Below are 20,151 nucleotides of genomic sequence, written 5' to 3' on the forward strand. Positions count from 1 at the left end.
GGTGCTTGGTGGTTGCCTGTTCTTTGGATGAAGCTCCTGAAATAAGCTGTCATGACCGCTGTAGTTAGATAAGACTGCTGTGAAACACTGTTTTTTATCTGAAGTTAAATGTAACATTTTGAATTATTGAAGCTGACTTGTGAACTACAATTTCTTTTAAAAGGTCAAACACTGTGACATCTTTTAAATTGCAGTAACCAGAGCTGAAAACGTTTTTCAAAATCCAGGAAATGTGTCTCCCAGTGGCTGTAAGTGCTACAGACCAAATGTTACCATGTGAGCATAAGTCATCTCAGAACTCTATGTTTTTAAAAACTACACTTGCTTCTAACAATCTAGGGAAAAGTTCTGCTTTTTCCCCATGCAGTTTGTAGCAGATATTTCATCACATACAAACTTAATCTAGAATTTCTGGTAAAGGTGTTTGTGATGAAGAATTAGGGAAGGCTTTTCCTTACACATCAAAGCTCTTCAGACTAGATATTACTGTCAGGCTTAGCGTGAAGGAAAGAGTGCTATGTAACTTCTACTCTTTCTGTTGTAGCTCTAAGAAGCTCAAGGGGTTTGCTCTTTAGCCCTTATGCAGATAGGTGCAAAGATACGTAGGAGGAAAGACCCAAAGTTCTACTTTTCCCTTTTTTCCCTTTTTGCTTTTTTGCAGATCCGAGTGGGGAGAGGTTGGGAAAAAGGGAGAGAGCAGAAACAAAGAATGTTTCTACTCTGAACATAAACATTAGAAGCCTCAAAGTAGTCTTCTCTGAGGGAGGAAGGGTTTCTGTCTGCCCTTACAAAATGATCCAGCTACATCTGCACTTTAAAATGAAGGCAGATGGGGCAGTTCTTAACAGCTGCTGGACTATTTTAGAATGTCTCCCGCTTGAAGATTTTTTTTTAAGGGAAGAGATGTTGGAGAGAGTTTTAGTTTTATCTGTTTGTAAGACTATGAATAATACTATTTGTACTTGAGGTATAAAGGTACTGCAATTATGAGGAAATTGCTTTTTGCCTGACTGGCATACGTAAACAGCTTTCATCTGTAAATGTATGCATCAGGCTCGTGACTTCAGTTTGTCATTTGAGAGAATGTGTCAGCCTTTCATTTCAAATTATGTTGGCTCTTCTTTTGTCAGGGAAGACCTTTCTTGCGCATTTAAGTAACAGAAACAAAGGCAATTAATAAAAAAAGGCAGCAAAAAGCAATTATCAAACAAGGATTGGGCTATGGATATTGCTTTGAAAATACATTTCCAATAGTTGCAGAAGAAGGACAAAGCTGTGCGTCATTCATACATGTTTTTTTTTCCTCTTTCATGTTTCCTAAGAGTTGAAGATAAATTAGGGTAGCAATTTTCTGTACAGACAAAGCGCAGGCTATGTCCTAGATCTCCAAATGCTTCAACATGTAAATACCGTTTCTGAAGCCATCAGGTCTCATTGCAAGTACAGATTCATTTGCATTCGTGGTTGAAGGTTACTTTCGTTCATTGACCCATTTAATTGTCGTTCCCTATCCTCAGTTGCAGTCATATGGTTTCATGTGCACGCATATGAAAGACAAGCGGTTTTAAGTCTCTCAAGCACAAACATTCACCAGAGAAACAGACAAGACCCAAGTCTTGCTGTAGATGTATCTGAATAAAATGAATACCAGTACATCATCAAAATCATCTTCAGTTGAACGCTGTAACTAATCTTCGTACAGAGCAGGATAAAGAGAGCTTCTCTGAGTGCTCTGGGTATCTGTGGTGACTGACCGTCCACTGTATTCCTCACTAAACCCCTGCTCTTTCAGGCCTTTCTTGGTCTTTTTTGTGAGTGGACCAAAACAGTGTTATTACACCTTTGGAATTACTGTGTTGGAAGAGAAATAAGGAAGATCTTGTTTGTCTTATTCTGCTCTTAGTAGAAGTGCTAGTAGAATTCTTAGTAGAATTGATGCTTGGTGAGTACAATGAATAGCTCACAGCAACTGTTCCAGGGGGATTAATGTCACTGCATGTGAAGTATTTCTTTAACAGCTAAGATGTCAAACAGTTACCTTGGCCTGTTACCACCTCAGGCTGCACTGATAAGATGCTTAGATACTTCAGCTCTTTCTGGTCATAGCTGTAGAGAGTGTAGACTTAATGAGAGCTAGCACAAAAATATTTCAGCATGATGGGGAGAAGTAATTGATAGTTGCAGGGGCAGAGAAGTGTTCCCGTGATGCTATGGCATCCCATTCTGTTTCTCTGCACTACGGGGAGAGCGTGATGTTTCAAGGAAGTCTGTAAATTCTGCGTTCACCTGCAAGTGCTTTAGTCTCATGTTAATTGGTGGTATGGGTTCCATGTGCAGAAAACTCCTTGTGTTCCTAGAGGAACATCGGCTGGACAGAAAGTGTGATACAGCCAGACAAGGTGAGTGAGGTTGTATAGTCTATTAAACCTTCAAACTCAAAATTATGGGGTTGCAGAGCTTGCAGTCTAACAGTATGTCATATCTAATCAGTTACTCTGAAGAAAAACAATTTTCAGATACTAAAACAATGCAATGAGCAGGCTGCATAGTAGATAAAGAGTGTGTTGCACGCAACCATTATTCTTAATTTTCAAAAAGGAGAAATCTTTATTTAGTCAGGGCTTTTTTTTTTTTATTTGACTGCATGATATGGACTGTCAGATCCAGTGTCTTGCATAAGCTCATTATCTAGTCCTGGGATCTGAAAGAACAGTGAAAATAAAGAGTCTTTTCAGATTCTTTGTAGTGTACAGTTTAAGATTCTCCTTCCACTAGAACTCAGTTTCCTATCTAGATTCCCATCTTCTTGTCAACATATTCTCTTTCATTATATGGTGTTGGCTAGGGTAGCTAGGAATTTCATGTTATAAATCTTAGTTTTGGGACTCATTATCTCAGAGGCTCCAGTGTACTGTATTCTTTACTGACTTTCCACAGAAGGAAGTTAGCAGATACGTTTAGTGCAAGGGAAGTGTGCTGACAGAAGTCAAAACACAGGCGCCCACTCAAACAGAATTGAAATCGGCTTTAAAACTTTGTTCTCAAACTTGTAGCTTTTGCATAAGATTTGACCTTCCAAAGCTTAAATGCATTTTTTGGGCTTTGAGATGTTCTAGTTAAGGGTGAAGAACCAAGTGCTACCAATACGGTGGTGTGTTCTTGAGGTACTACATAGCTTGAAGCAAAAATTCATGGAGATATGAACTGTGCACAGTTATGAAAGTGAGAAATAAGTGCTAAATACTAATGACAAAGTGAAAACACCATACCTATTACATTTGTATATCCTGAAGATGGGCAGAATGCTGTCCTTGATGTTTGTGAGAAGCATCTCGAACATGTGGAGTGCCACTCCAACTAAAAGATTTTGTATATTTGGTTTGTGTGCTTAATTACTGCAGTAAGGCAAGTGTATGTGGGATCATGATCAAAATGACGCTTAAGAAGTATGGAAAAAGTCTTGATAACCATTCTGTTTGTGACTGATACTGAAATCAGCATTATTTTGTTGATGAAGTATGAGATTTGTCACAGCATCTAGAGATGAGGTGTCCAGTGTAAGAGCTCTCACTGGAGTTATGTGAAAGATGCTCTCTTACAATCACTTCCCAGTACGGGAATATAAAATAAGTAGAATTACCTGCTAAGGGTGCCTGTCTCTCTTCATCGGTAATAAATGGATTCTAGACAATTAATTTAGTTTACATGTCAAATTTTTAGATATACAACATAAGGTAGAAGGAACTGTACGTGTCCCTTCCAATTCTGGATATTCTACGGTTCTATGATAAGCATAGGCTAAGCTCTCTATTTGAGTTATGAATAATCAGTCATGTGATCACTAAGTGGGAAATCGGCTGTGAATCAAGAGTAATATGTTCAAGAAAGCCTGGTTGTCAGCTACATTAAGAAATGCAATTTAGTCCACTGCAAAAAGATTTACTACCCAGTGGGTTTTCGTCTTTCTTTTTTGGTAAAGTATGAAGGACATAATATTTTTATGCAGAATGGAACATATTCCTCATTTTTTGAGTCAGAAAGGACTTTGAGACAAAAGCATTTGATCTGATTGCTTCAAGCACTTGCTTAACTTCTCTGCCCTCTCTGTCCTGATATTTTGGTGCTTGGCATGCTGTTTTACAGATATTTACATAATGAAGGTCATTTCTCTGAGGGGGGATACAAGGATGCATTACAATTGTAAATTTCACTAATTGTCATAAAGCAGGTCTCAGAGCTTAGACAATGGCAAATCCTATTGTTCTATGTCCCTGAGAGGTGTGTGAATGGAATGTAAATATATGGATGTATAGATTCAAAAGCCAAAGTACAAAAATGATTCATAAAAAGGTTTATTCACTTTTAATCCACAAATGATGCTTAAGGTCACGAACCACTGACCTGTGAATGTATAGCTAAGTTTCATTGAATAGACGTATAAAATAAAATAAACATATTTATTATGTGTAGTGTGACTTTTCCCCTTAGGTTTTATAGAGGCACAATTTGGACCAGCATTTATTCAGGAAAGTTCAAATTGCAGCACTATATTTTTTGCTCTGTTTCTCAGCAAAGCTCTTTCTGTCCCTTGTGTTTTCTGGAAGTTAAAAGATACGTGGTTTTCTTTCCATGTGTTGGTGCCTGTAATTGACTGTGACTTAAGCCCATTTGAGCTCAGTGGGGAGCTTGGGAAAGAAATACCTATTAAAATTATCCCCACTGAAAGGTTTTTCAAGTTCAAACTATTAAAGTAATATCAATTGACACAGATAGTAGTTCTCATCTGAGAACATAAACATTAACAAACCCTTTCCTTACCACCGAGAAGAAAGCATTCTTCATTTGTATTGTGAGCAAGGGACGTGGTGCCCTGGCTGGTTAGAAATTAGAAATGGAATTAGCAATATACAGAACACATCTCTTTGAGAGTATGTCAGTTCATGAAAACACCTTGGCTTTCAGCTGATTTTGATTTGTGTGAAAAGCCCCATGTATCTTAATCTTATCACTGAGATGATCTAATTGTTCTTTATTTCAACAAAGCAAACAGCCCAATTTGGAATGAAATAATTTGAATGGTGTAGCATGGATTGCGCATGGGGATTAGTTTCATTTGACTGTAAGTTCAATTTTTGTTGCAAAATGAAGTCTCAAGATATAGATGGATGGTGGCGCAAACTGCCTGCAGCGTACCAAGCTGCTGCAAGGACTGTCTCACCTCTGCCCGGCTTGCAAACTGTGCCTTCTTATACTGATAGTGACATTCCTGCACCCTGTGTAGCTGAAAACACGCCCTCCTTGATTTTGATTTCCACGTTTTGAGGTGGACAGGCTTGCTGTTCTCACTGATTGTGTAGTCGCACTTGAAAGCCAGACGAGGGAAAGATAGTGAAGTGTCCTGTGGAATGGGCAGAAAGACAACACCCCCCTTCTATTACAGCATCATCTCCTGTTGCTGTATGCTGCTTCTGAATCTGTATGCCCAATTAGCCCACAACCAGAACCTGGTTCTGGTATGAGAACAAGGGCTGAGGTAAAGAACTTGAATAATAGTTCGTGAAGAATTGGACAAGAGGAGTTTTTGTTGGTATATTTACATCTAGGTGTATGGAAGAGATTTTTTTGGTAGTGTAAAAATTATAAAGCATTATGTCCTGTTGCTGATGCTGCACTATATCTACAAAGGTATCTAATATAAATTTGACATAAGGCTGTTTGTGTGTATATGTGTGTGTGCATGTCTCAACTTGTGCTTCACTGTTGAGTTTATGCTAGCATTGCAAAGATGTTCAGTTTTTTTGCTATGAATCTAAAGAGTCTGGAAATGAAATGTTTGCAAGGAATCATGAGGATGTTTTCCACATCTTCCAAATGGACTTCTCTGAGCTCCTTCTTCCATGCATGTCACTGACTTGCCCTTTAATATGATATGTGACCTATTTTGCCTTTTGCTTGTGTTGTTCTACGATAGGTAATCGAGGGAGTGAGTGGTCTTTAGCTGTCAATGTGTGGATATAATGGGTCTCAGAGACAGCAGCAAAGTCATAGTTTTGCTAGGAGCATTTTTCCTAATAGGAGTATTACCTACTGCTGTGTCAAAGGGAAAGATGTTGGTGTGGAGTCTTGGTTCAGCTTTCTCTTATTCAGTTTCTGTGTTGGAGAATCCTCTGGGCTTCAGCATAATTTTTTTTTTTTAATTTATTTATTATTATTTAAATAGAGGCAACAAGATGACACTTAAACCTATGAATTGTAGAATAAGAAAATGCAATGGACTTTCTTGAATCATAGAATTGTTTGAGTTGGAAGGGTACCTTAAAAGTCATCTAGTTCAGCTCTCCTGCAAGGAGCAGGGACACCTGCAGCTTGATCAGGTTGCTCAGAGCCCTGTCCAGCCTGACCTTGAATGTCTCCAGGGATGGGGCATCCACCACAACTCTGGGCAACCTGTTCCAGTGCCTCACCACCCTGATTGTAAAAAATGTCTTCCTTCTGTCCAGTCTAAATCTCCCTTCTTTTAATTTGAAACCATTTATCCTTATTCTATCACAATAGACCGTGCTAAGGAGTATGTCCCCTTCCTTCTTGTAGCCCCACTTTAGATACTGAAAGGCTTCTCTGAGGTCTCCATGGAGCCTGCTCTCCAGGCAGGACAGCCCCAGCCTGTCCTTGTAGGGGAGATGTTTCATCCCTTGGATCATTTTTGTGACCCTCCTCTGGACGTGCTCCAAGAGATCCATGTCTCTCCTGTACTGAGGACTCCCCATCTAGTCACAGTACTCCAGGTGAGGTCTCACCAGTGCAGAGCAGAGGAGTAGGATCACCTCCCTCGCCCTGCTGGCCATGCTTCTTTGGATGCAGCCCAGGATATGGTTGGCTTTCTGCGCTGCAAGGGCACATTGCTGGTTCATGTCCAGCTTGCCATCCACCAGTATTCCCAAGTCCTTTTCAGCAGGGCTGTGCTCTATTATTTCATCCCCTAGCTTGTATTAATAATGGGGGTTGCCATGACCCAGGTGCAAGAACTTGTACTTGGATTTGTTGAACCTCATGAGTTTCTCTTGGGCCTGCTGCTCAGGCCTGTCTAGGTCTCTCTGAATGGCATCCAATCCCTCAGACATGTTGACTTCACCCCAAGGCTTGTTGTCATCCACAAACCTGCTGAGAGTGCACTCAATCCCACTGTTGATGTCATTGATGAAGATGTTAAAGAGCACTGGTCCCGGTACAGACCACTGGGCGACACCACTCATCACTGGGTAGTAATATGGTACTTGTCAGAAGTGTCTTCTGTATTTCCAGCTGGATGTTTCAGAGCAGTAGAAAATCACATCTTATCTGAAAAAACAAGACATTGAAATGTAGTCCTTGTATAAAATATTCTGACAAAACAAGCTTATTTCCACTGTGTGGACTGAGCAGGCTATGACGACTCTGGCTTTGACATTTAAGTGCCCAATTCTTCTTATTTTGTAGCTTTGTTTTCATTAGTTTCTCGTTTTGCAACATTTGAGCTGTTGGAGTTGTAATTTCCAATGTTTCTTATTTGCTACAGTTAATTTTCTGTGAAACCTTTGAGCAATTTCAGGCCAATGGTAGGTGCTAGGGCATCAACAGCTATTTCCTACCTTCAGAAGAGCTTGTGATGAAAGAGAACCAGTTCAGATGCATTTGGAAGGGCAAATCCAGCTCTAATTGTAGCAAGCAGGGAAAGCCTGATGGGCCCATGTGGGATCTGGGGCAAGCTCTGTGTGCCTGTTGATGGATGCAAAATTAGGCCAAAGCGCCTAGAAACTTCTAGGAATGTGTGACATTTCTGCAAATACCACGTAAGTTTATTGCTGGCAATGAAATACAGATGAATGAAACGTTTTAATCAAAAACCTAGAGGCAGTACTTACCTGAGGAAATTCACTGTAAGGGTAGGAGTTCTAGTTAGAACTTTTTGGTGCTGATTCACACACATTCTTAAGCATGTGCTCCCATCCAAAATACGGGGAGGAGGTGGCTGTCCTCTTTTCAAGATTAATCATAATTTTTGGAAAATGATAAAACTAAATCTACCCAGAAACCCTTGTAGAATCCACAAGGAAGCAGACAAAACCATCCCCATATGTCTTCTCTGTTGGCTGAATTAGCAACATTTAGGTGGGTTAAGCAACAAGAGCTCTGCTGTTAGCTTTATTGAATAAAAAGGCCGTGCTAGAGCAGTTAATTAAAAAAGGGGCTGCTGTGGGCTTTGTGCTGCACACATACATACAGTGAGGGAAATCCTGAATAAAGATTAGGAATAGGAAACATCCTGAATAGGGGTCTGTTACAGCCAGTCATGTGGTTCTGACTATGAGTGAGATCTAAAATCATGGAGCTTAGAGTTTGCCTTATGTGGGAAATCCTTACACGGGCATAAATGAATTTCATATTTCAGGAGAACCGGTTCAACTCGGGAATTAATGTGAGGTGAAATTAAGACCAAAACATTTTGCATTACCTGCATTTTCTCTTTCAGTTTTGATTTCTTACTTTTCATGTCCTTTTTTTCGTGGGTTGGACTGAGAAAGTTGCTAAGTGGTTGTTTTAGTTGGTGAGGGTTTATTAATTTACTGTTGAGGAATTAGCATTTTAAGGAGTTCTTGAAAACTGGTATTTAGATTTTCATGGACTTAAGACCCTAAACATATTTTTAAGGGTATGGTCACAGTAGCACTGGGAGGGAACAATGGAAAACTGAAAAGATCCAAACTATTTTCCATTCACAATCCAAATAATTTCAAAAGAAATATCTGAAGGTCATGATGCTAAACTCTGTCTTGATGTAAGTCAGGCCAAGAGGGGACAGCCACTGTGGTACTAGAGCAGAATGGCTGATAATGTGCATTAATTGTAGAGTGAGTTTTCTTTGAGGTATGGCTTTTCATTAGACACTGCCCTCTGGTACTGAAACTTGTTGTTGCACTCATCATGATCTGGTGACCTAAGGAAATGGAGCTGGACCAGGTAAACAGGGACTGAGGGTGGTCAGAACTTCCTAGTGTACAGCAGAGGGATATAAAGCAGTCCCTGTACTTTAAGAACACAATCTCCTCCAAATGCATAATCTGTTTCTCGTGCAAGACATGTGGCCCAGTATAGAAGTTTTAGGTCAGCTGATTCGGTTACAGATTAGCCTCAATGTTCTGAAAGAGAAGACTATAGTTACTTATGGTCTTTAATTCCTGCTAAAGGATTATACTGGTCAATACACTATTCCTTCAATGTAAAATGTTTTTGTGGGTTTGCTAAATTAACCTTTGTCACAGAAAGGCTTCTTATGTGCTTCTAGTCAAAAGAAGAGATGGCCTTGAGTTTTTAGCAACTTAGATTGCCAGTGATTGGGATCTCCATCGAAAATTAATACATTTTTCTTTCTCTTCCTGGATTATGTTCCTGTACGGTTTTGCAAATGAGTTGTAGAGATGTGTCCCACTGTGATTTAAACATTGTGTGCAAGGCACTTAAAATGGAAATCTCCAATGGAGGGGTAGAAACAAATGCAAGTGTTGAGGGGGGAAAGGTAATATAATTACAGGTAAACTGATTATCATTTGTGAAATGATGTTTGGAAAAGCGAGTTTAATAGATGTAATTTTAAAACTCAAAGTCATATGTTTTCACAGAAAGACTTCAATTTTAGGTAATGGTGCGTATGTTAATAGATATTTTCAGATGATGAATGTGTGTATTGGATAGTACCTCTCTTAGTATTCATTACTACACATTCTTTCTGCTTTTCTTTATGTTTGTGAAATATTTACTGTCTCGATCTTGGCACGCATGATTAGCTGACTGTTACAGACCTCTTACAAGAATGCTTTACACTGAAAATCTTGGTCAGAATAAAGCCACACAATAGAATTTTTTGTAATAGAGTTAGCATGTGATGATTCATCATTTTGAACTGCTTTGTGGGGAGGACAGAGTATAGAGAAAGACAGCAATGTGTACTTTACCCTGTACACTACATGTGGGATCCAGTGAAATAAATCCTATCCCAGTGAAAGTTAATGACAGACCAACTTGGCAAGCTTTTGACCAGTGTGAGAGTTTCCCAGCTGTATATAATTTGTGTGTGTGGTGGGTTTGTGCATGATACAAATAAGTGTGGTTAATGTCAAATGCTTGAATCCCTTATAAATTAAGTAGGCTTGGGAGGTAGATGATTCTCATTGGGCTTAACAAATGTTGTGAAAAATTCTGTATATCTAGATCCCAATTAGTAAATACTGTCACGTTTGAAAGATCTGATCTCTACCTTATTCTTTTCTTTTAAATTCTGATTTCCAAAAGATGGTGACATTGGCATGAAGAACGAGGTTTTTAGACCTTGTTGGGGTACCATGGATTTCTTTCTTCTAAACAGTTGTTCCTTTTCATAGATTCTGTTTGTTTTTGTTCTTAGGACTTGCCCCAGAAAGAGGTAGTGTGAATACATTGCTGTTTTCATACCTGTGTTTTCATACCTGTTTCATACCTGTTCATACTGTTCTTTTCATACCTGTGTTATCTTGGTATCTTCCCAGAAAGTTTTTTCACTGAAGTCCAGAACAAGATTTTAGACCAAAAAAATACTGGCCTGATTGAAAGAAAACCATTGTTTCAATACATTTGGTCAATTACATTTTCTAGAATATCTGCCATGAAAAAAAGTAGACTCAATTATAGCTGGAGAGATTTTCTGTGGCCACTGCTTTCCTCTTACAGTGGGGAATGCTGAAAGTATTGGCTGTGTACTTGGGGGTCTTCTGGCAACGTAACATTCATGTCCTCTCATGGCATTCATGTTTGCTTATTGGCATTGAAAGTGTGTGATCTGAGACTAGAGAAAAGAAAATTGAAAAAGAATGCTGATTGGGGATAGGAGGAAAACAAGAAATGGTGGAGTTAGGGAGAAAGAGAAATCAGAAGGCAGCAATCAACCATTCATTGTACAGGATGATTCTTTACATCATTTCAATGTTCCAGCTACAACTTAGGCTAATGATGATCACAGCACTGGGGCTGATTACCTGTTGAATGCAAATGCAGCCTGGATATGCACTAATGTGGCAAAATGGATTGCAGAATCCCAACATTGCATGTAAAAGGATCTTCCACCCCTCCATTTTTGTCTTTATTTAATTATAAAAACATTTTCAACATAGAGCGGGATTGTTTTTTGACACCTTACTCAACATTTTTTATAGTTAGAATTTTAATGAAAGGCACTAGTCATTTAAGTAAAGCAAGCAAGCAAATAAATAAAAGGGAAAATGATTCTGAAAAGTTTAAATGCTGATCAGGGCTCTCTCCACCCTCCTCACCCAGTCATTATCCCATTCCTCTTCTGGAGATCACTAAAGGAAAAAGACCTTCTCTAAATCATAAGCGGAAAAGGTGAATTTGTGAGTCATTATTACAAATCATAATGAAAATCCAATTAACCAGTGATGTTTTGCAAGCAACAATCTCATTATTACTGCACAGTTTTTTAGATGTCAGCTAGCTAAATGTCAAGTTCTTGCTTGTTTTGCTTGCCAGTAAATATAGTAAGCTTTATTCATACAGATTCCCTCTTTCAGTAAAATGCCTCTCCACGGCACTGAGAAATAGTGTACTAGAAATCTTGACTTTTCACACCGGAGTGCTGACATGTTAGACTGTAGTATGCATTAAAATGTACATCATGCAAGTCAAAATGGATGTAACTAAGTCTGAATCTGGAATTAAAGGATTGTCTTTTCCTGTATGTTTGTGTATGCTTTGTGTCATGTCATACTTCTTTTAGTGGGGAAGGAACAAAATAACGGGGCTTTGCTTTTGATGTAATGGTTGTAGTGATTGGAGGACAACAATCTACTCCAAGCCTGTGGAGTTACATTAACTGAGGAGTATTATATCTGATAACTGAGACACCACAATCCTTATAAAGTACTCTGAAAAGGCACTTAGTAAAAGGCAGCGAGGCTTAAAACTTCAAAAATTTCTGAAAATTTTCATACAGTGAATCGAGTGTGTGTGCTTATAAATGGATTTCCATAAGACCATCACTATATTTGTGTAGTATGAGGAGTCTGCCACTCTGAATTTGGCTTTCAGTAGTTATTGCAAAGTACTTATCTTAACATCATCCTCTCAGTAAGTACCCGCTAATGCCTAATTGTCATTGTTGTTTAGTGGAAATAAATTTATACTGCCCACTAGACATGATTATGAAGGGTTCAGTGAACTTTTCTTTTTTTTTCAGGTTATAAGACCCTTTTAAAAGGAATTTCAGGAAAGTTCAGCAGTGGAGAACTTGTTGCAATTATGGGTCCTTCAGGAGCTGGGAAGTCAACGCTCATGAACATTCTGGCAGGATACAGGTCAGTAATGTGAAAGTCCCAAGTAAAGTAAGAATCACCTAGCCTGTTGGCCCCTTAGAGAAAAGAGCTGAAGAAATCTTACCCAATGTTTGTAGAAAATAAGTATTTCACAGGTTTTCTATTAGATTCTTACTGCTTATATTTTTTTTTCTATTTTTCCTGTTGTGGTCACACATGATTTATCTGTTAATAAGTTGGATCCAGAAATCGGAAGCAATTTGAAGTCTAGAACACCAAAAAAATTCTCCTTCCTGGTTGTGTAATGAATCTGACTCAGTGCCTTGTGGTTGTCATGTTTTAAATTCAAATATTATAAACACCTGAAAAAAAAGAAGACCCTTTTTAATCAATACTTTTATAATGTTGATGTCTCCTAGACCAAAATGCAGTGTGTGAAATGACTGTGGAAATGACTGAATCTCCTACTGTATGGCTAAGTACAGCTTTTCTCTATGTTGTTGTCAATAGTGCGTAAGGAACAAGATAGAGAAACCTAACCAGTGGCTGCATATTTTTTCAGACATTCATGTAAGACAGTATGCATTTTGTATTGGATTAAAATGGTCAGCAAAATTGCATGAAGCCTCTTATGAAAGAGATCATACTTACAAAATATTTCATTTCTATCCATTGTATCAGTTTTATTCCATCCTGGAAATAATTACCTAGGACTGCCACATAATGAGGACTGTGATATAACAGGGGAAAGCAAGATTCACCCCTGCTTATTTTATTTATTCATTACAGAGAGACAGGAATGAAAGGAGAAATTCTCATCAATGGGCAGCCTCGTGACCTACGCTCTTTTCGCAAAGTCTCCTGCTACATCATGCAAGATGATATGCTCCTTCCTCATCTGACTGTCCAAGAAGCTATGATGGTGAACTTTGTTTCTAGCTATAATTTATCTGAGTGGAAAGAAAGTGGAAGAAAGTGGAAAATCTATATTTGTGTGTTGCACATGTTCTTACTTCTAGCAATGCCATTAACTGTTAACTCTATTTGATCCTGCTCAGTAAGAGTGTTTGGACTTTCATAATGACTTGAATTCCATTCCAGGCTCATTCTTCTGTTGTTTTTCTGAGCTTCTTCTGCTTTATTGCTTTTATTTTGTGATGAGCATTATGATTTAGAATAAAATCTAAGGCTGCACTAAATAGAATTCCCAAAGAATGAAGCCTGTAATTCCATACAGAATGAGTCTTTATAGGAAGCATTATATTTCTTGGGTGGTGGCTGAGTATTCACTTTCATTTTCTCTCCATCTTCCATGCTCTGACTGTAAAGTTTCTATTTTGACTTTAAACGTGGTCTCTCTGCTAGTTAACTCTTACTTGACTTTAATAAAAGCATTGTATAACATCTGAGTTCTTCAAAGGAAAACAGCAGGAATAGAATAATCCTGCAATTACAGGCAACATAAATCTTCATGCTGCTTATTATAGCTTCAAGACTTTTACTAATTGCTACGTAGACTAATCATTCTAGAGAGGCCTGTTGTTCAGCTTGAGGAGCAAGGGCCATTTTTCTCAGAGATTGTTATCAAAATATGTCTAAGGTTGCTCATACTGTATATCAGCATTAGTTCACAAATGTCAAGGTCGGAGACACTGCAGTCTTGGCTATGCTTTATGTAGCTGATTTCCTGCATAGACACTCCCCTGTGAGGAATTTTTCCTCTTTTGTTTATTTGAATGTTGTAGTTAGAATGCCATAGGATCACTTTTGTAGAAATGGGCCCAGATGATACTTTCTGTCTAAATTAATCAAGACTCTGACAAAAATAATTACTTAGCAATTTGATTGCTTCTTATAACGGTTAATCAGAAAGTTTTGTGCAGCTACCTCTTAGGACAGCTATGACATCTTTCACAAGATTATTTATTTCTGTACTCATTTGTTTACCTCCTGGAGAACTGCAGTTTTTTGGTTATCCTCATGGTATAGATGAAACACAGATAATCTGTGCTTTGAGCATTGCCTGTGGAGTTAGTGGCTATGCAAAAACATGATTCTTCCATCTTCCTCTAACCTTCCTTTAACATGCAAAATGGACTTTCTAATGTGATTTTTGTTGGATGCTTTAGTGTTTTTTTGAGTCAGATTACTCTCAGTGCACAGTCATATGTGATACTTGTGATTTGAACATTGTAGTTCAGCTTAAACTTGCCCTTCTGAATTGGAAGAGGTCACTTAAATGGTACGTAGGGATGTTTTGCCTGAGACATACACTGTAATTGGTGATCGTGCATCAAGCCAATTAATAACCAAATTCCATTATATTGCACTCCAGGTATCTGCTCATCTGAAACTTCAAGAAAAAGATGAAGGCAGAAGAGAAATGGTATGTGTACTCTCCATCAAACTGAGAGTTTTTGGTGACCAAAGTGGTCTGTGAAGTGAGCACTTTAAAACTAATATTTTTCATCTAAAACTGAATTGCACTGAACTTTAAATAATGGAATAAATCACAACCTCAAAGTTGACAGGTATCATTATGAGTGAAGACATACTACACATTGCATAAAAGCTGCTTTCAGTATGCCTGAAGCTGATACTGAGTAGATAATTGCAAAAAAATCTATCAAAATGAATTCACAGGTTTTGTAGGATTCCTTTTAATGTCCCTTAATGCTTAGATTCTTTTACATGCATCTCTGATGGCTCAGGCATCCTCATGACCCGGGGCAATTGGTCAATGCTCGGCTGAACATGAGCCAGCAGTGTGCCCAGGTGGCCAAGAAGGCCAATGGCATCCTAGCTTGTATCAGAAATAGTGTTGTCAGCAGGAGCAGGGAAGTGACCATCCTTCTGGATGATCTACTCAGCCCTGGTGAGGCTGCACCTTGAGTGCTGTGTTCAGTTTTGTGCCCCTCACTACAAGAAAGGCATTGAGGCCCTGGAGCATGTCCAGAGAAGGGCAACAAAACTGTGAAGGGTCTGTAGCAGAAATCTTATGGGGAACAGCTGAGGGAACTGGTATTGTTCAGTCTGCAGAAGAGGAGGCTCAGGGGAGACCTTATTGCTCTCTGCAACTACCTGAAGGGAGACTGTGGTGAGGTGGGAGTCAGCCTCTTCTCCCATGTAACTAGCAACAGAACTAGAGGGAATGGCCTCAAGTTGCACTGGGGGAATCACCTTTGTGATTCTATGATTCTCTGTGATTCTATGTGTGGTGACATAAGTCAGTCATGTCTGGCAACAGTGAGTGAAGGCCTTCACTCACTTGTTCAACAAGGAGTTGAAGTGTTTGTTTTTCCAAGGATTAATGAAAAATTCAGTAGTTCTTACAATTGCTGCAGAAATTTCTGTGCCCATGTTTGAAAGCTTTGATCATTATAGCTGTGCTGGTGAGCAGAAAGGATGTGCTTTGAGATAACGTTGTTCAGCTGGGCAAGTTACTGCTGTTGCAGTTAAGATAGAAGCTGATGTATTTGAAGCTATTTTAAGTGTCCTGGGTTTGGATAAGTAGGAAGCCAGGCTATGTCATGCATGTATCTTTTTGAATACACCAGGAATTGGTTGCACGGCTTACTCTTGCACGTTTGGTGTGTTGTCTTGCTTCTTGCTGTAGCTGTCATACGGCTTGTCTGAGCGAGAGAAAAGCCATGGTGTATTTTTGCCTATGGAGACCTATAACCTACCTGAACCTGCACTGCGTGCCCTCTCGCTTATCTGACTACCACAATTCCTCCTGATTATTTGATCTTACACAGCACTGTGTTTTTAAAGAAAATATCTTGGAGGTGTTCGACTAGTCAAAAAGGCTGCTGACATGTTAGCTTTTGAGACAGTGTTCTCACCTGACTTTTGGTTACCTCAGTTATACTTAAAGGAGCTGGAAATGTACCCTATTTCCCCATTTTTCTGCACTTAAAAAATCTGGGCCTCTGCATATCCAAGAATTCTCAGAGCTCACATCTCTCTCTCTGCTTGGGTGGAGTTACCAGCGCATGCTGAAGGGTATGGGAGGAACAGTTCTGTGCTGCACAGTGTGTTTCAAAACAGTACATACCTGAGGAGGATTATGCCTGCAGCTAAAAATAAAAGAAAAAATAATGGCAGTGTTGAAAATAGAGGTGGTTTGCGTTGCTGAGAGATTCATTAAAAGTGAAACTGTAGCTCAGAGAGTGTTTGGAAGTGTTTTTACTGGACTCAAGCTATGTTTCAGTCCAGTGTAAAGCAACACCAAACAAGGAGATGTTGTGTATTTATTCTCTCTCTCATACTGCCTTCTCAAGGTGAAAATCTCTGCTATTTGGGAGTTGACATGAGTGCTAATGGGGATTATGTGATAACATGATCCCACTGCTGAAGTTAAAAATCTACCTTCCAAGAAAACTGGCAGCTCCTTCTACCTGCGTATGTTACTCTGGATTAGTATTTCCTGTAAAATTCAGGTTTTAATCTTTCTATGGCTTTTTCAGAGGTTTTTTTTTCCATAAATAGAAAGGGTCAGATTTTTGTTTTAGTGCATTTTGTGCTCCCAAAACCATACACTTCACAGGCAAATTAAGGAGTGTTGCAGGCAGCTGGAAAAAGCCATATAACAGAACTAAACTGAAACAAAAGTCTGCAGGAAGAAGAGGGTAGTGGGCATGGAGATAGGAAAGGTGTGATGTTTCAGGATCACGAGATCCTTCCTGCTCTTCCCCACATTCCAGTTTGTTTTATTTGTGCACATATGATTGAGGCCCAAATTTGACTTGTTGGACGTAACCACTCCAGAGGAGTATCTTTTTCTAGTAAAAGGTGCCTCTGGCCATAGCTGGCATGTGGATCCTAAGCAGAAGGAGAAGGGGAAACTACTTCTGATCAATCTGGTGAAAAGTATATCCTTTGCCTTCAATATGAAAATGGCATTTTCAGAGGTATAGCAGCCATTTCCATTGCTGCTTGCTGTCCGTATTTATTTCGTAATTGGAACATTCTAAAGTTCTTCAGTCTCAGAGAATCTGTGAAATTCAGAAAGAACTCTATAGGGAGGTACATGAGTCAACACATGTTTCATTGGTTAGAATTGCTTTGGTTGGCTGAAATATATTTTTCTTAATATGATAAATGCACATTTTCTATTGGAAAATGTATATGTTTAGAAACAACTGTTACTTTCACTTGTACTTTGGAAGTCTTAATTTGTTTGCACTTTACTAAGTTAGGTCAAGCAAGTTCTTCATGCTATCACTGTACTTACGAACAGCTCTTTGAGGAGAAGACTGTGTTGTATGCATTTGCACAACTCTTGTTAAAAGGGCACTCAGTATTACTAGCCTGTGCTGGAATAAATCATTCATTTTATTATTATAAATTGGTAAATGTTGATCACAGATAAATTGCATGAATTTATGCACTTGTGTTAACAAGATTACAGATGCTTGTTTAAAACAGCCAGGGACAAGTGAAAAATCTCCAGTGAAGTTTCTGGTTGGTTTAGCATGTTTTGCCTGTGTTCCGTAGTACTTTCCCTAGAATTAAGGAAAGAGGTAGCTGGGCTCTTCTCTCTGAGAATGAGAGTTGGTGGATAGTTGGTTTATTACAGCAGTATAGCTTGGATAGAGACATTTTTATGTCTGTGTTTTTACGGATGCCAAAAAGCTGCTTTCCTTATATAGGCCTACAAGACCAGATCTGCAATCACTGAAACAGAAAAATTCACAGCAGCTGGGATTGTTCTCCTTTGCTCTAAAGACCCTGGGACAAACTGCTCTTCCTGAGGCAGTGCCTTGAGGAAATTCCAAACATCTGAGAATACACATGACAGCTCAGTTGGCTATGAGAGAATGAAAACACTTAAAATCAATGGCCACACTTTAAAGAGTGGACTTGGAAGAACAGATATGAGAACAGCTCATGCCCCTACAGAAACTACTGATTTGTGTTATACGGTTCTCCTTTCCCTTGTAAATACAGCCTAGAAGTTCCAGTGAAAGAAGCTTGTTAGTTTTGCTGTATAGTTAGTCTCCACATACTGCAACGATATTTTGATATCTGCGCCATATCCAAGGAGCACTATGGAAGAACTGATTTTTGCAAGAAAGGCTTTCTACTGGGACAAGTAATGTAGTACAGACAAGTAGAATTTTGATCAGAATTTTTAGTGCTAGGTTAAGCCCCACTAAATCTAATAAATGTTTAGCTTTTCCTACATTATAAGGAAATAGGCTTTGGTGTAAAGGTGGTGAAACAAAGTCATACACTAGCTTACATTCTCCATGAAAATTGGTGGTATAGTAAAGATGCTCTTCTTTTCTGCTAACAGATTTAAATGACTTACATTGTTGTGTTTCCTCTAGGTAAAGGAAATACTGACGGCCCTGGGTTTGCTAACCTGTGCCAATACAAGAACTGGGAGTCTTTCTGGAGGCCAGAGAAAGCGTCTTGCCATTGCTTTGGAGCTGGTGAACAATCCTCCTGTTATGTTTTTTGATGAACCAACCAGGTACTTCAAGGCCAAAAATTAAGGACAGACTGATATTGCCCACATGATAGGGTAGTGCTGCAGAAAGGTTGTTCAGCTCTAAGTCATTGGAAGAGGCTCATTTTGTATTGCTTGCAAGTAGTGAATAGTACCTCAAGAAATACTTTCATTTGAGTACTTAGTGCTTTGGCTCACTTCTGTAAACATGAGAACATGAGTCTATAAATAATATTTAAAGAAGACTTAAACTAAAACAGGAAGAGAAAGAGAGGATATTGTATTCAGATTGTATCATGTGAGCTTTCTTCTTCGAGCAAAAACAGCTTGAATATAAGCATTTTGAAGATTAACTTTTTATAACGAATGTAGCATATTTAGGATCAAATTCTGTGATCAATTTAGGAGGAGGCTGGGAGGGCTATGAATATGTATCTATTCATTAAAGTTAGGCTCATTTAAATCAGTAGTTCTAAAATGCAGAAGTCCCTTAAGGCAGTTTTGAGAATACTCCTATTTTTCATTCTCGGGCATGCTTCCAACTTAATTAAAAGACTGATGGAGAAATACAAGCATAAGGTTGGCATATGATAAAATTAAACTGTTACAGAGAGAATTTATAGAAAGATAATAGTGAGAGACCAAAGTATCAAATACATGTGCTAGTTCTGAGTGATGCTTATGGATCTATGGATAACAAACTTCTTTCCTCTCATTCAGTGGCTTGGATAGTGCATCATGTTTTCAAGTTGTCTCTCTGATGAAGGCTTTAGCCCAGGGTGGCCGGTCCATCATCTGCACAATTCACCAGCCCAGTGCTAAACTCTTTGAATTGTTTGATCAGGTACAGTTCTCACTCTTTCTCTTTTTGCATGGTTTAGGAAGGTTATACTTTCAAAGCTACACTCTCTAAGTAAAAACACAAACTCTGTGGTTCCAGATCAAACACATAAATAAGTTGGAGCAAAAAATACTTTTTATTATGTTTTCTTCTTTTTTTCCTCTGCCTGTTTCCATTATTTAAGTGCAGTATTTTTAAAGAATCTGGTTGGTATGTTTGTAAAATCATGATTATCACACTTAGGAATTTTGTGTCTTCACCTACTACTGTTCCTGGGCATGGGCATGGTGCTATCAGTAAAGTAAATGAGAGGTAATTTAACAGCAGGAGAGATTTATTGCAAATGTCGGCAATATTACTAGTACACATTCTTATCCTAGTTACACAAGTGTAAATTCAGAAGTGTTTATTCATAATAATAATTGAAATGAAGTCAGCTGGGGATCTTTTCTTCAACCTAACATCAAGATGTGAACCATGTGCTTTTAGATTAGATTTTAGATTTAAATTTACCT

The 20,151-nt window shown here is 38.7% G+C and overlaps 1 protein-coding gene across 4 annotated transcripts in view; it reads left to right on the forward strand.

Annotated features, from left to right (window-relative positions):
• The window catches only part of ABCG1 (ATP binding cassette subfamily G member 1), a 54,118-nt gene that overhangs the window by 23,193 nt on the left and 10,774 nt on the right, over nucleotides 1–20,151 (forward strand). For all 4 annotated transcript variants that reach the window (XM_021406356.1, XM_021406369.1, XM_021406360.1 and 1 more), the window contains 5 exons: nucleotides 12,263–12,380; nucleotides 13,128–13,260; nucleotides 14,674–14,724; nucleotides 18,674–18,819; nucleotides 19,516–19,639. In XM_021406356.1, the coding sequence (XP_021262031.1) occupies nucleotides 12,263–12,380; nucleotides 13,128–13,260; nucleotides 14,674–14,724; nucleotides 18,674–18,819; nucleotides 19,516–19,639 (572 nt within the window). The remainder of the gene's footprint in view (nucleotides 1–12,262; nucleotides 12,381–13,127; nucleotides 13,261–14,673; nucleotides 14,725–18,673; nucleotides 18,820–19,515; nucleotides 19,640–20,151) is intronic.

Source organism: Numida meleagris, chromosome 1 (genome assembly GCF_002078875.1).
Source record: "Numida meleagris isolate 19003 breed g44 Domestic line chromosome 1, NumMel1.0, whole genome shotgun sequence".
NCBI classification, from domain to species: domain Eukaryota; kingdom Metazoa; phylum Chordata; class Aves; order Galliformes; family Numididae; genus Numida; species Numida meleagris.